Here is a 15,576-nt window from a genome sequence, read left to right as displayed (position 1 = left end):
CAATCCTGGAGAGTACTTCGGGTTTGAATCCCTCATCTGTCACAATTGCTCCCAGGTATTTAAAGCTGTGGACAGTTTCTAGTTTCTGGCCATCCACTCTTATGTCAGTGCTGATGCCATTGGTGTTGTTGGTCATCAGTTTGGTCTTCTCTGCACTGATCTGCATGCCATAGGCTCTAGAGGTTTTATCAAGGTGGTCCACTAAGCTAGCTAGCTCCTCTATTTTTCCTGCAAGGCCATCAATAACGTCGGCGAAACGTAAGTTGGTGACTGCTCTCTCTCCGATGTTGACTGTTCCTTTGTGGTCTTCAAGTGCATCAGTCATGATTCTTTCCAGGAAGATGTTGAAGAGAGTTGGTGAGAGCAAACAGCCTTGCCTCACTCTGACTGTGGTTCTGAACCAGTCCCCTATGTTACTGTTGAAGTAGACTGCGCTGGTGGCTTTGGCGTAGAGGTTCTGTATCACTCGGGTCAGGTTGGCATTGATGTTATACAACCTCATGGTGGCCCATAAAGCTGCATGCCATACTCGGTCAAACGCCTTCTTGAAATCCACGAAGACGTGGTAGAGGTCTTGCTGATTTTGGAGGTACCTCTCGCACAGTATCCTGAGGTTGAAGATTTGCTCTGTTGTACTGCGCCCTGGTCTGAAACTTGCTTGTTCCTCTGCGATGATCTTCTCCGCTTGTGGCTTCAATCTATTTAGCAGGATCTTTAGCATGACTTTGCTGGGATGGCTTATTAGGCTGATCGTGCGGTTGTTCTGGCACTGTTGTAGATTGCCTTTCTTGGGCAGAGTGATGATCAGTGACTGGGTCCACGGTGTTGGCCACTCCCCTGTCTGCCTGATCTTGTTGCAGATGGTTGTGAGGGCTGTGATCATTGCTTCTCTCCATGCTTGGACTAGCTCTGCTGGGATATTATCCACTCCTACTGACTTCCCCTTTTTCAGCGATTTTACAGCTGCTTCCACTTCTTCTCGAAGGATGGGGTGGTTGTCGTTGTTGGTTGCTGGAGGAACGTTCAGTACCTCTGGGTCTCCCGTGGCTCTGTGACCGTACAGCTCGGAGCAGTATTGAGTCCACCTCTTCAAAATGTCCTGATCTTCAGTGAGACATTTTCCGGTTTTGTCCTGGATGGTAGCGGTTCGCTCTTGCTTTGTGCTAGTCAGTTTTTTCACAAGTTGGTATGCCTTCTTGCTGTTGTTTTGTTTCAGGTCTTCTTCAATTTTCTGGCATTGCTCTTTAATCCAGTTCTCTTTCATTTTTAGTCGCGTGAAAACTGAACTTTTCGAGCCCATATGTACATTTGATATTAAAATGGCACATGTCAAAACACATTATGGATGTCTATCATGCTTTTCTTTTTTCTTCTTTTTTCGTATCTGAAAAATGTGAATGGAAAAAAGATAAATATAAAAGTAAGAAAAAAAAGTAAATGAAAATGTTTGGTATTTCTCGCATAGTATTCATACAACATATTTAAGTTAAGAGAATCAGTATTTTCCCAGATAGTTATTCACGTTGTAAAAGCGGTTGAATAGTAATAGTCACTGTCAGTTTCGGTGACATGTGAAAATCTTATTTACGCCCTTCGTTCTATGGGGCTGTAAGACTTTTTATGAAGGAATAATCCGAGTTTGAGTCTCTCTTCCCGCCCAGCCCCGCCCCGCCCTCTCTCTGTCTCTGTCTCTGTATCTCTCTCTCTCTCTCTCTCCTCTGTTTCTCTCTGTCTCTCTACGCATTCAGCGAAGCATGACACAGCGTTGCCAAGGTTCTGGTGACTCAGCACACGAAACATCAAGCACCCTGTGTCACTCCGTGCCTTCCTGCGTCGTGCCGCTCACCACTAAACACAGCGAAACTCGTCTCCCGGAATACATGAATATGGAAAGAAATCGCCACAAAGTTGGAGCGGATAAAAACATTTTATTGGGGCGATATTACATACAGCCTCAAGACGGGACGGGAGGGTTTAACGGCTCTGCCTGTGCCTAGAGTCGGGTCCACACACAAAATGTGGTTTGCATTTTTCAGTTTTACAGCCAAAGGTGGGTGCTAAAATCCCCTCTTCTTCTTCTGACCCAAAGAAAGAAAGGGAGAGAGAGAGAGAGAGAAGGGGGAGGGGGGGCAGACAGAAAGAGAGAGAGAGGCAGACAGAAAGAGAGAGAGAAGGAGGGAGTGGGATGTCACTATCTACCATCCTGTCGCCCCCCTCGCTCCCACTCCCCTCAATCTTTGCAACCCTTCCCCATCCACTCCTAGTGTGAGCGTGTGAGCAAAGTGGAAAAGGGAGGGTGGGATTTGGGGGCGATGGGGGAGAGGGGGTGGGGGGTGAAGGATAGCGATGCGCTGTTGGCGTGCGGCCAGGCCAGGCCAGGTAAAGGAACAAGGGAGGAGGGTTTGAAGGGGGGGACGGTAGGGGGGTGGGGCAGGGGGGGGGGGAGGGAGACGACAGCATCATCCCCATCACCACCTTCATCACCACCACCACCAGCAACAGCAGCAGTAGCAGTAGCAGGATGAGCTGTTTCAGCAGCTGTGTCGGGGATTGACAGATGGACAGTGGTACCGTGAGATCATCATCATCATCATCATCATCAGCAGCAGCAGCAGCAGCAGCAGTGGCAGCGGTAGTAGCATCACGGTGTTAGTGAGGACCTACACACACCCTGCTGATTGGTCACGATGGTGAGCGTCCTCCTGTCGTGTTGTGTCGTGTCGTGTTGTGTTGTGTTTATTGTGTTGTGTTATGCTTTGTTATGCTGTGTTGTATTGTATTGTGTTGTACTGTTTTGCATTGCATTGCATTGTGTTTTGTTGTATTGTGTCGTGTTGCAGTATATGTGTTATGTTTTGTTGTGTTGTATTGTAGCGTATCTTACTGTAGTGTACTATACTGTATTGTACTGTGTTGTATTGCACTGAATTGCATTGCATTGCATTGTATTGTATTATATTGTACTGTATTGTGTGTTGTGTGTTGTGTGTTGTGTTGTGTTGTGTTGTACTGTATTGTATTATGTTGTGTTGTGTTGTATTGTATTGGATTGTGTTGTGTTGTGTTGAGTCGTATCGTATCGCATCGCATCGCATCGCATCGTATTGTATTGTATTGCATTGCATTGTATTGTATTGTATTGTATTGTATTGCATAGCATAGCATAGCATAGCATAGCATCGTATCGTATCGTATCGTATTGTATTGTATTTTATTGTATTACTCTATAGTAACAACCGATGTTTCTGTGTGAAAGTCGGGCTGCTCTTCCCAGGGACAGCGCATCGCTAAAGTGCAGTGCCACCCATATATATATGATATATACCGATTGACATCTGTCTCACATTATCTCTCTCTCTCTCTTGCTCCGACATCATTTTTGTATGCTGATGTGTATATTTCTTCACACACACACACACACACACACACACACACATATATATATATATATATATATATATATTTTTATATATATATTTATTTTTATTCATTAATCAATGGTGTACACACAATGTTTATGCTTCTCTCATATTGTAGGCCTACTATGCAATGTAGACCCTATTTAAGGCGGGGACTGGATGTTAAAAAAAAAAAAAAGCTATTTAAAAAAAAAAGTCCACAAGTGCTTATCTATCATTTTGGAAATAAATAATTTTTGTCTTGTCTTCTTTTGTCTTCTCAACTGGTCGCAGGAAGAAGGTGGCAGAATGGTTAAGACACTCAGCTACCAATGTAGAGAGTCCGTGAGGATGTGGGTTCGAATCCCGCTCTCGCCCTTTCTCCCAAGTTTGACTAGAAAATCAAACCGAGTGTGTAGTCTTTCGGGTGAGACGATAAACCGAGGTCCCGTGTGCAGCACGCACTTGGCGCACTGAAAACAACAACACCAACAACCATTCACGGGAATAAAAATGTTGTCATCTGGCAAAATTATGTATCTACAAAAAAAAAAAAAAAAAAAAAAAAAAATCCACTCTGATAGGTTCACAAACATAATTTTTGACTCACTTGTGTAAACAAAGTAAGTCTATGTTTTAACCCGGTGTTCGGTTGTCTGTGTGTGTGTGTGTGTGTGTGTCTCTGTGTGTGTCTGTGTGTCCGTGGTAAACTTTAATATTGACATTTTCTCTGCAAATACTTTGTCAGTTGACACCAAATTTGGCATAAAAATAGGAAAAATTCAGTTCTTTCTAGTCATCTTGGTTAAAACAATATTGGACCTCTGGGATGGGCACACAAAAGAATGAAGCCTAATTATATGCAAACTTCATTTACTGTTATATTTATATTTTTTTTGTATTCTCTAAACTTGGCACTTTGATCTGATATTCTGACCCAACAACAAGAGCAGTCATTATTATCATTTTTTGTTCAAACAGGAACTTCTTTTGCTAAGCATGAAATTTTTATTTATTTTGCAAACGTTTTAGTGCAGATAGTAAAAAAAGGAAATTACTCTGTAATTAATGCTAGGGGACTTAATTTGCTTTAAACTGATTTTTCTCATCTTAAACATTACATTTTGAAATTATACTCAATACATAAAAAGCTTGGATTTAAAAAAAAAAGTGTATCACAAGTGAGTCTTGAAGCCCTTGCCTCTCTTGTTTTTTTTATAGGCATGCACTTAGGACCCGACAAGTGTGTTGGGTTATGCTGCTGTCAGGCATCTGCCTAGCAGATGTGGTGAAGGGTATATGGATTTGTCCGAACGCAGTAGACGGGCACAATAGCCGAGTGATTAAAGCGTTGGACTTTCAATGTGAGGGTCCCGGATTCGAATCTCGGTGACGGCGCCTGGTGTAGATTTTTCCGATCTCCCAGGTCAACATATGTGCAGACCTGCCAGTGCCTGAATCCCCTTCGTGTGTATACGCAAGCAGAAGATCAAATACGCACGTTAAAGATCCTGCAATCCATGACAGCGTTCAGTGGGTCATGAAAACAAGAACATACCCAGCATGATCAACCCCGAAAGCGGTGTGTGGCTGCCTGCCTACATAGCGGGGTAAAAACGGTCATACACGTAAAAGCCCACTCGTGTACATACGAGTGAACGTGGGAGTTGCAGCCCACGAACGCAGGTGAAGAAGAAGAGTGGGATTACAGTGACGCCTCCTCGACAATGTGGAACTGTGAAACTGCCACTTGGAATTGGATTCAGTTCCCTTTTCTCTCTTGTCTCTTCTCTCCTTTTTTTCTTTCTTTCCTTTTTTTCTTTTTGTTTGTTTGTTCGTTTGTTTGTTTACCTGTGTGCAAACTGTGAGATGTGTACTTATATGGCGCCTATCCTCGATCAGAGACCAAGCTCTTGGCGCTTGACAAACACGAGGTCTTTCGCACAACAGGTTGACTACCTGTGTAGAGCCGGTTGACAGCTGACTTTGCGTTCTCGTCATTCGTGTCCTGTTTCTTTCAATCTGGTTTCAGTCACACACACACACACACACACACACACACACACACACACACACACACACACACACACACACACACACTGCCGTAGTGAAGTGGTTAGCGTCGCAGACTGACGGCTGGGAGGACGCAGGTTCGAACCGCTGCGGAGGTTTTTTTTTCTTCTTTCTTTCTTCTCACCATCATCGCGACACGCCGGCTCCTACCCAAGGCTGAGTGTGCTGTGTGCTTAAACGGGAAGACTGGGACCACACTGTCGAGTATCTTTCCATTTTACGGACGCGTCTTTGGGTGTGTTCGTATCTTTCTGGCCTAGTTGGCGCCGGGATATCATTGACAGGAAGTGTTGAGTGCAGCCTTGTCACGTGGTCCACAACTAAGCGGACTTCCATAGCAGCATCGTCATCATCATCATCGTCCTCCTCCTCCTTCATCATCAATACAAAAAAGTCCCAATTATAGTGATTATTGTAATGAACGAATCAACACAACACTATCACACTCCTTTGACACATTAACAGATGGGATTTACCATGTCAGCTCATATTAACAGGAAAACATTTATATGGCTTAATGAAACCATTAATACGGGATTGGCATAGTTGACGCCAGCGCTTACCTATTGTGTTCCTCTCCTTTCTTTTTTTTTTTTTTCTTTTTTTTTTTTGTCGTTGTCTATTTATGTTTATATCTGTAAACAAGTCATCCATTGAGGAAGGAACGAGACTGTTCCGAAAATTTGGAATACGTGATATATTGATGTGTTTGATTTTCTTTTTCTCTCCCTCTCTCTCTGTCCTTCCCTCTCTCTCTCTCTCTCTCTCTCTCTCTCTCTCTCTATGTAAGTGTGTGTGTGTGTGTGTGTGTGTGTGTGTGTGTGTGTGTGTGTGTGTGTGTGTGTGTGTGAAGCATATTTGTGTATCTGGGTACTTGTTCATTTTTCTAGATATAAATATATATTCATAATCTGTTTATCTGTTATTAATTCTTTAATTTATTCATTCCTTTCTTTTACTCCTCTCTGTGTATTCAGATTTCTCATTGTCTGTTCCTGGCCCTGTTGGCGACCTCTGTGGCCCAGGATAATTATCGCCCCTACCCTGCACCTCGGGGTCAAGGTAACGATAACTTGTGTGTGAAAACAGGAAATGATATTGTTCGTTTTGTTAGTCTACCTTCCTCTTTTTTGTAAGTCTGTCCAATCTGCTTTTGACACGTCTCTTTATCTTTGTTGCCATGTATGCTTCTTGTGGTTCTATGTTTTGATCTTTTATGCGCTGCAGGCATGTTTTCAGTTTCTTCTTCGGCACATATTTTGGTATCACTTCATAGCCTCCACGCTAGCTCTTCCTGACTTCGATCCCCTCCTGTCCCTGTCTCTGTATGGATCGTTATGAATTTGACTGATTAGTTATATCTTTTGGGTGATTTGTTCTCACTCGCTGTCTATGTCTCTGCCTGTCTGTCCATCAGAATCAGCATTGGAATAAATTTATTGTCTCAGTAAAAGAGATTAAGTGTGGCAAAGTCTGTGACAGCCAACATGCAGATTACAAACAGTAGATTGTGGCATACCACTGATTCTGTTTGTCTGTTTGTGCATATATATGTCGTGTGTGTGTGTGCGTGTGTGTGTGTGTGTGTTTGGTGGTGGTGTGGGGTGGTGGAGGGGTGGCGTTGGATTGCGTTAGATTTCATTGCGAAGGGAGGACATCTGGGCGGGATTGCGGAAGACATAGAATAATCGAGAAGTGTGTTAGTTGATTGCAGTGGTGTATGTATTTGTCACTGTGTTTTGGTCTTTTCTCCCTCTGTAGGTCGAGGGCTGTACGCAAAAGACATGCTTTGCTTATCTATTAGCCTCGTTGCTAAATAATTTGTCTTTAATAATCCTACGAGCTTGACCGTGTCCCGCCCTCTTTATTTATTTTTTAATGTATTGATATTCTGCCGCCACATATCATCCATGTTAACAATTCTACCTGATTATCTGGCTGTTTTCCTGAAAGTTAAAAATCTACTGTTGTATATCGACTCATCAAGAAATCACCTTCGCATAATAATTCTCGTTAGTCAGTTTATAGATGTGGTCATAACTGAGAAACTGACCTGCGTAAGATAGCCAGTGATCTTCACTCTGGATTTGATGTTGATAATAAACATCTGTTCTTGCTCTTTCAGACTTTTCAGGAGCCTTAGACACCATCTGTCACTCTATTTTATTGAACAGACTTAAAACTTCCCTTGACAATCGTGACACTGCACAAACATGGATTACGACTTGTCTGACAGATAGAACACATAATTCATGTGTGAATCAAGATACTCTAATGTATTTGCCTCGAGATGATGTGTCCCCCAGGGGTCCGTCCTGAGTCTAGTTCTTTTCGTGCGTTTGCGGCTCCTGTGTCGGTTGCCATCAGTCATCATGCAATGCCGCACAGGTGCTTTGTTGATAACAATCCGCTTTATTAGCCGGTCTTCATAGCTGAAATTGATGCACCGGTGTCTTAGACACGGCAGTGCTTTGTAGACCTAAAGAACAGGGGGGCTCTAAATAAGCTGCAACTAAATGACGATAAAGCGTTTCGTAAACATTATTCTTTTCCTGACTCTATTTTGATTAATTGCACGTGTTGTTTCACTTTCCTCTTCTATTTGCAGTCTTGGTGTAATCGTTGAACAGTGCTTTTTCTTTCAAGAGCACATTTCAAACATCCGTAAGGTTGTCACTTTGGAACTGCATAGGATCAGTTTTGCCTGTCAGTATCTTTCTATAAATGCAACAAAAAGAGTTGTGTGCGCTTTTGTTCTCTTGAGAATGCATTGTTGCAATTCTCTTTTGGTCGGCCATCCCAAATTTCTGTTAGACACTAACGATTTCAGAACAACACAGCCGGACTCATTAATAGAGCTTCTAAATCTGACCATGTTTCTCCTCTCCCTCAGTCTATCCACTGGTTGCCTGTTTCTGATCGAACCGACTACAAGCTCTCCACTCTGACATTTTCTGTAGTCAGTGGGTCTAGCTCACAGTATCTTCTGAGCTCTCTGCTCTTCTGATGCTCGACTTCTCAGGATACCTCACGTCAGAACCAAGAGCTCCGGGCATTTGACATTTTCTGTTCAATTCCCAAAGACCGTGGAACAGACTCACAGATAACCTCTGACATTCCCCATCTCTTCAAAATCTGGCGTCAAAAATCACCTCTATTCTCAGCGATGCGTCGCGTTGTAACAGGTCCATCCAAATGTTTTATACCCCTGTGTTGTGGTCTGCTTGACTATGTGTGTATACATATGCATGTATAAACATATGCAGGTTTCTGTATGAATTTGTGTTTCTGTGTGTGAGTGTGTAATGTGAGTGTGGAGGGGCGATAGTATATAAATTTGTAAGGTTGAATGTATCTTTATATATATGTATGTATGCATGTATGTATTGTTTTTATGTGTGTGTAGTTTGCTAGTTACATTTTGGTGTGTATATGTAACACTGATCTAATGTGTTATGGATAAAACCATGTGTTTCGAATAGCACCTACAGCAGATTTCTCGATAGTGTGCTGTTTTACTATCCACTGTGTTTAATGGATGTATATCCTCATATAATATGTTTATATGTTTCTCTTTGTCTCTGTCTGCATCTCTCTCTCTCTCTCTCTCTCTCTCTCTCTCTCTCTCTTCTCTCTCTTTTTTCTCTCTCTCTCACTCTCGCCTCCAGGACACTATCTTTTTTTTTTCCACATATACATTTATATCAATATTTGTATTTGCAAATGTCTAATTTGTTCATTCGGAGCTATGGCCTATACATGAATAAACAATTTCCAGTTCTCTCTTGCCCCACTCAATCTGTGTACATCAGCAAAAGCAACAGCAAATCCAGGATTTCTGTCATCTTCACGCCACAACCTTTTCCCTCTTGCTTCAGGTGGTGGCCGAGGAGGGTCCAGCCCCAGGCAAGGCGGCTTTGGCGTCGGTCCGACAGACTTCGGCCCTTCCGCCTCCGGCTTCGGACCCTCGCCGTTCGGAGGCGGCGGTGGTCAGTCCTCGCCTTTTGGGGGTGGTCAGTCCGACCCCTTCGCCCCCAAACAAGCAGGACTGGGCCGCGGACCTTCGTCTGCGGGCCTGTACCAGCCTGGCGCAGGGCGTTACCCGCAGGGTGGAGGTTCCTTGGGCCCTAAGCAACTGGACTACCGACCTCTGCAGGGACAGGGGGGTCGGGGCCCTGGTTATGAACTCAGCCCGTTTGGGGCGGCATCAGGACAAAGGGGCCAGCCTGGCTTTGGTGGAGGACAGGGGGGTCAGCTTGGATTCGGAGGAGCTCCCAGAGGGCAACCCGGGTTCGGAGGAACTCCCAGAGGGCAACCCGGGTTCGGAGGAGCTCCCAGAGGGCAACCCGGGTTCGGAGGAGCTCCGTCAGGGCAGTCTGGGTTTGGAAGAGCTCCATACCCCCCACAGTTGGGAGGGGGAGACGGTGGTTTCGGAGGAGGTCAAAGGCGCCCCCAATATCAGAACCCACGGCCGTCTGGTGGTGACGGCGGCTTCTTTTCTGGCGGAAAAGGCACGGGCAGCTCCTTGTTCCCCACGCTGGGAATCCTCAACGGCCTAGGAACGTCCGGCGGGCCTGGCGGGAATCCACGAGGGTCTGGTGGTCCCAGGGCACAAGGCGGCACTGGGTTCCCGGGCTCTTCGGGAGAACAAGACGTTCTCAGCAGTCTGAGGCCCAGCGCCGGACCTTTCGAGAATTTCCCGTCTCTGCAGGGGCCCCAAGGCCGACGATCTCCCGGTGGTCAAGCTGGGAACGGCGGCGCCTATCCACAGAATCCCTACTCTGCAAACCCTTACGGCGCCCCACAAGGCAACAGCCAACCTTTTAGCGGTCAGCTGGGCCCTTACGGGGGGCAAGGTCCGCGTCAGAGCAGCAGACCTGGGGGGTTTCCATACGGGGACCAGAACCCCGGACCGTACCCCAACCGTGGAGGGGCTCCAAACTCAAACCCAAACTTCAGCCCCTATCAGAACCAACCCCGGGGACAGAGCTCGGGTCCCAGTCAACCTTCAAACTCCAAAGGTCCCGGCTTCTCTTTCCCTAACCCTCTGGGCGACCTGTTTGGGGGAAACGGCGGCAAGAGCTTGTTCCCCTCACTTCCGGGTCAAGGCCAGACCAACAACCCCGGAGCAGGACAGCAGAGTCCCGGTGGAAGGCGTTCACCACCTCAGGGGTACGGCCAGCCACCACGACCCCAGTACCCACAGAGGGACAACTACCCTGGACAGAGCAACCCGCGTGGAGGAGGAGGTGGCTTCCCGCCCTACGGTCGTCCTCAGCCAGCGACAAACCCTTACGGTTCTCCCCAAGGCCCCCCACCTGGAAGCTCCTACCCCCGCCCTCATGGCAACAACCCGGGTCCGCGCTACCCCACCTCACCCGGACAGGGTGGCGGCTCTCCCCCACACGGACAGCAGGGATACCCCATCCAGTTCCCATCCAGAGGACCTCAGGATGAGGCTCCAAACCGGTACCCCCCAGCCAGGCCTCAGGCTCCGATCCAGTTCCCACAAGCCAGGCCATCGGCACCCGGACAATACCCTCCAGCCAGACCCGCGGCTTCCCCTGCAAGACCTCAAGCTCCCCCCAGCCAGTACCCCCCACCAGGATCTAATCCTCCCCAGCGGTACCCCCCACCAAGATCTAATCCTCCCCAGCGGTACCCCCCACCAAGATCTAATCCTCCCCAGCAGTACCCCCCACCCGTGAGGCCAGCGGCCCCGCCCCAGCAGCCTGCACCTGCCGCCAACCCTTATCCAGCCCGGCCAGCCCCGGGTCCGCCACGCCCTGCCCCCGTGCCCGCCGGGCCTGCTGTTGGCACCCAGGGACAGACTGGCACCAGGTGACGCACGTGCGCACGCACACACACACACACACACACACACACACACACACACACACACACACACACCCGTCTAATAACACTTCCAGTGACCAGACGTTAAACTGAAGATCACTCTCTCACACGCACACGCACACACAAAGAGAAACACACTCGTGCGCGCACAGAGTCATGTACAGTGACACAAACACAAACCGACAGACATGCTGACACACACAGATATATTAAACAATTATTGCATAATTATGGTAGAGCTCTCTCTCTCTCTCTCTCTCTCTCTCTCTCTCTCTCTCTCTCTCTCTCGGATGGACAAATCTGAATGAAGCCATAAACCAAATAGACAAGAATATTGACTTAGCACTGGCATTATTTAATCAGTACTTACTTGGAGCTGCTGAGTGTATGGTGAAAAACATGTCTCATAGGAAGAAGTCAAAATGAGCAGAATGGTTTGATGAGGAATGCAGGCAGGCAAAGCGGGAATGTCGAAGACTGTTACGTTTATACCAAAAGCACAAACGCTTGGGACGTTGCACATGTCAGAACAAACGGATGACGTACATGGAAAATAAGAGTGAGTCATTTTGCAATTGTAAGTGTCCGGAAATGAGAATATTGTATGTGGAAAGTAGAAAAACATACAGAAAATTATTGAAAACCAAAAGGACGAGTTTCCGGCGTGAAACAGCAGAGAAACTGTGTAAAAAATATGAATAAGTCTTCGATATTTTGGAATGATCTGAAAAGAATAGGACTAAAGAAAACATCATGCAACAGTGAAAATATAAGTATCCAGCAATGGTTTGAGCATTTCCAGACAGTATTCAGTTTTAATGAAGAGAGTACAGATAATCAAATAAACATAGAAAGTAATACCCAGGAAGAAGAAGAACATACTTTAAATCAAGTAATCACACATCAGGAAGTAGAGAAATCCATTAAGAAAATAAAATGCGGAAAAGCCAGCGGAACCGATCGTGTTACAGGAGAAATGTTGAAAGCTGGTGGACACAATGTTATTAACTTTTTAACGATGCTATTTAATCAGATTTTTGATAGTGGCGTATATCCCAAAGAGTGGGCCAAAGCTATAGTGGTACCAATTTTCAAAAAGGGTAATATGGATAATCCTGATAACTACAGGGGTGTATCTTTAATCAATGTTACTTGCAAATGTTTTACTTCAATTTTGAATGAACGATTATATGCCTGGTTGGAGAAAAACAATGTAATTGTTGAAAACCAGGCTGGGTTTAGACAAGACTATTCAACAATCGATCACATATTCAATCTGTATTCAATTGCCCAGAAAATATTAAGTAGCAATGGTCGAAAACTGTATGTGGCTTTTGTTGACTTTAAAAAGGCGTTCGATTCTGTCCATCATAACAAATTGTTACAAACATTGCACAAGGAGGGGATAAAAGGGAAATTTTTTTGTTGCCTTCAGTCTATGTATGATTCTCTCATTTCATGTGTTCGTTCGAATGGAGAATACTCCGAGTTTTTTTATTGTCCTGTAGGTGTAAGACAGGGTTGCGGGTTAAGTCCCACGCTTTTCTCACTTTTTATTAATGAGTTAGCCAATTATATAAATGATACTGGGGTTCATGGTGTACAGTTACTTCCCACTCTTATTGAAGTTTTCATTCTACGTTTTGCTGATGACGTAGCTTTAATTGCAACTACACCAGGTGGATTACAGACACAACTTAACTCTTTGAAAATATGCTGTGATAGCTTGAGGTTAAATGTTAATAGAAGTAAGACTAAGATAATAGTGTTCAGAAAGGGGGGATATTTGGGTAAAAAAGAAAAATGGTTTTTTGGAGGTGTGGAAATTGAGGTGGTAAACACCTACTGTTACCTAGGATTCGCATTCACAACAATGTTGAGTGCTAATGTAGGCACAGGGCATCTAGTAACAAAAGCAAAAAAAGCACTTTACCTTCTATGCAGAGCATTTAACAATTGTAAAGAGATGTCCCGAGAAGTCTTTTTCAAAATATTTGACTCCAAAATTCAGTCTATTCTATTGTACTCAGCAGAGATTTGGGGGCTGCAACGTTTAGATAGCGTCGAAAAAATACATTTATTAGCTTGCAAAAGATTTCTCGGTGTTCCCCTCAAAACACCCAACAAACTAGTATACTCAGAATTAGGCAGATACCCATTATATGTTAACTCATACACGAAAGCCGTAAAATATTGGTTCAGATTATTAGAAATGAATTTAGATAGATTACCTAAACAGGCGTATCTTATGCTAGTAAACTTAGATGGGAACGGTAAAAGGTGTTGGGTAACAGGAATTAGAGAAATTTTGTGTAAAACTGGATTCAGTTATGTGTGGTTGAATCAAGGAGTTGATAATATGCAGATGTTTATATTACAGTTCAAACAGAGACTGACTGATATGTATGTGCAAGAATGGTCGGCATCTGTCAGAGATAAGGAAAGATACGCTTTATATTCATCCATGCAAGATGGTTTCAGAACTGGACTCTATTTTGTACATTTGGATATTTATTGCCTTAGAGTCGCTTTGACACAAATAAGACTTGGAGTCTTGCCGCTAAATAGGAACTATGAGAGATACTCTGAAAATCCGGTTGCAAGGTTTTGCCCATTTTGTAAAGGTGTGAATGAGGATGAATATCATTTTATATATGCATGCCCTTTGTATGTTGATCTTAGAAAAAAGTTTCTTGGTTTGTATGTCAATGTTCAGATTAACATTCTGCTGGACGGTGTAGATAAACATCGATCTCGTTCTGTAGCAAAATATATTTTTCATTCAATTAAGCGCAGACAAGAAGCGATAACTAATCAATGAAGAAGAACATTTCTAGATACGTGTGTGATAGAAAACGTCGTATGAAAATCCATTTCAGTAAAATGATGACTATTTATACCAATCCTGTACAAAATCGTTGTTGTTACATGTAACTTCAGAGTATTGGATAATTTCAAATATTCAAAGGAATGTCAACGGAATGCTATTGTCAGCACGTCCCCCTTCCCAGCATCCCAATGCAATGATGCCTATGGCCTGAATGCAATAAAACATTCATTCATTCATTCATTCTCTCTCTCTCTCTCTCTCTCTCTCTCTCTCTCTCTCTCTCTCTCTCTCTCTCTCTGTGTGTGTGTGTGTGTGTGTGTGTGTTTGAGTGAGTGAGTGAGTGTGTGTGTGTGTGTGTGTGTGTGTGTGTGTGTGTGTGTGGGTGTGTGTGTGTGTGTGTGTGTGTGTGTGTGTGTGTGTTACTGAGGCTTTACGTGAAATGTCACCAGGCCATCCAACGGCAAGACACCCAGTGCCTACGACCCAGCAGGGGCCGCCAATACCGCCAACACCATCCCCAAACCAAAGCCAGCAGCCGCCACCCCCTCCGCCTCCACCACCTCCACCACCAACAACGACGACAAGCCCCCTCCTCCCAACACCATCCCTGTCTCCTTCGGCCCAGCCAAGAGCGACAACTCCAAGAACCAAGCGCCCCCACCCATCCACACCATCCCCACAAAGCCAGCACCCAAAGACCCCGCCACCGACGCTCCGCCAGCCACCCCTGCGCCAAAGACGACGACGACAGACAAGTACGATTTCCTGAAGCCGCGGAGACCGACGAACGCGGATTTCGGGCTCGGCGGCTTGCCCAACTTCCCGGCGTTCGGAGGAGGTCTTGGCGGCGCTGGGCAGGATGGTAAGCAGGCAGGCGGCATCTTTGGCAACAAAGGTTTCCCCTCCTTCACCAAAACGCTGGGCAACGACTTGAAAAATGTGTTTAGCAGACCATGAGAGCGTGGTAATTACACACACACACACACAAAAGACGATCTTTTCTGTGTTATCTCAATGATGATGGACAGTTTTCTTGTTTTTGGTTTCACTGGCGAAAAAGAGATAAAAGAACAAACAAACAGAACAAACCTGTACACAGTGTTCACGCACATGACAGCTTGGCACAGCTTTTTGTTTTGATGAGTTGTGTGTCAAATAAAGAGGGGGGAAATGTTGGCAGCGCTTGAGTTTGAAATGCAGTGTGTGTGAATCTTTCAAAGACACCCACAAATACACACAAACACACACACACACACACACACACACACACACACACACTCGCGTGCACGCGGTCAAACACACACACACACACACACACACACACACACACACATGCATGTTCACGCGAATGTGATAATGATGAAGAAGCGTACAGGTTTTGGCATGCAAAAAGATTGCTTAAACCCCCGTGACAGCGTC

General features: G+C 45.2%; 1 protein-coding gene across 1 annotated transcript; it reads left to right on the top strand.

Moving 5' to 3' along the window:
- Positions 1-2,447: 2,447 nt before the first annotated feature.
- LOC143299101 (uncharacterized) lies at positions 2,448-15,332 on the top strand. The gene is made up of 4 exons (XM_076612227.1): positions 2,448-2,690; positions 6,449-6,533; positions 9,350-11,312; positions 14,607-15,332. The coding sequence occupies exons 1-4, from the start codon at positions 2,688-2,690 to the stop codon at positions 15,112-15,114; spliced, it is 2,559 nt and encodes an 852-aa protein (XP_076468342.1). The 5' UTR covers positions 2,448-2,687; the 3' UTR covers positions 15,115-15,332.
- The last annotated feature ends 244 nt before the right edge of the window (positions 15,333-15,576 follow it).

The sequence above is a fragment of the Babylonia areolata genome, chromosome 24 (assembly GCF_041734735.1).
Source record: "Babylonia areolata isolate BAREFJ2019XMU chromosome 24, ASM4173473v1, whole genome shotgun sequence".
In the NCBI taxonomy this organism is placed as follows: domain Eukaryota; kingdom Metazoa; phylum Mollusca; class Gastropoda; order Neogastropoda; family Buccinidae; genus Babylonia; species Babylonia areolata.
This window is presented reverse-complemented; position numbering and strand designations above follow the sequence as displayed.

What these genes read in the sequence shown, in the direction of transcription:
- LOC143299101 (XM_076612227.1), top strand. An exon ending in CCCTGCACCTCGGGGTCAAG is followed by an intron (nt 6,534 to 9,349) that starts GTAACGATAACT and finishes CTCTTGCTTCAG; the next exon opens with GTGGTGGCCGAGGAGGGTCC. An exon ending in CAGGGACAGACTGGCACCAG is followed by an intron (nt 11,313 to 14,606) that starts GTGACGCACGTG and finishes AAATGTCACCAG; the next exon opens with GCCATCCAACGGCAAGACAC.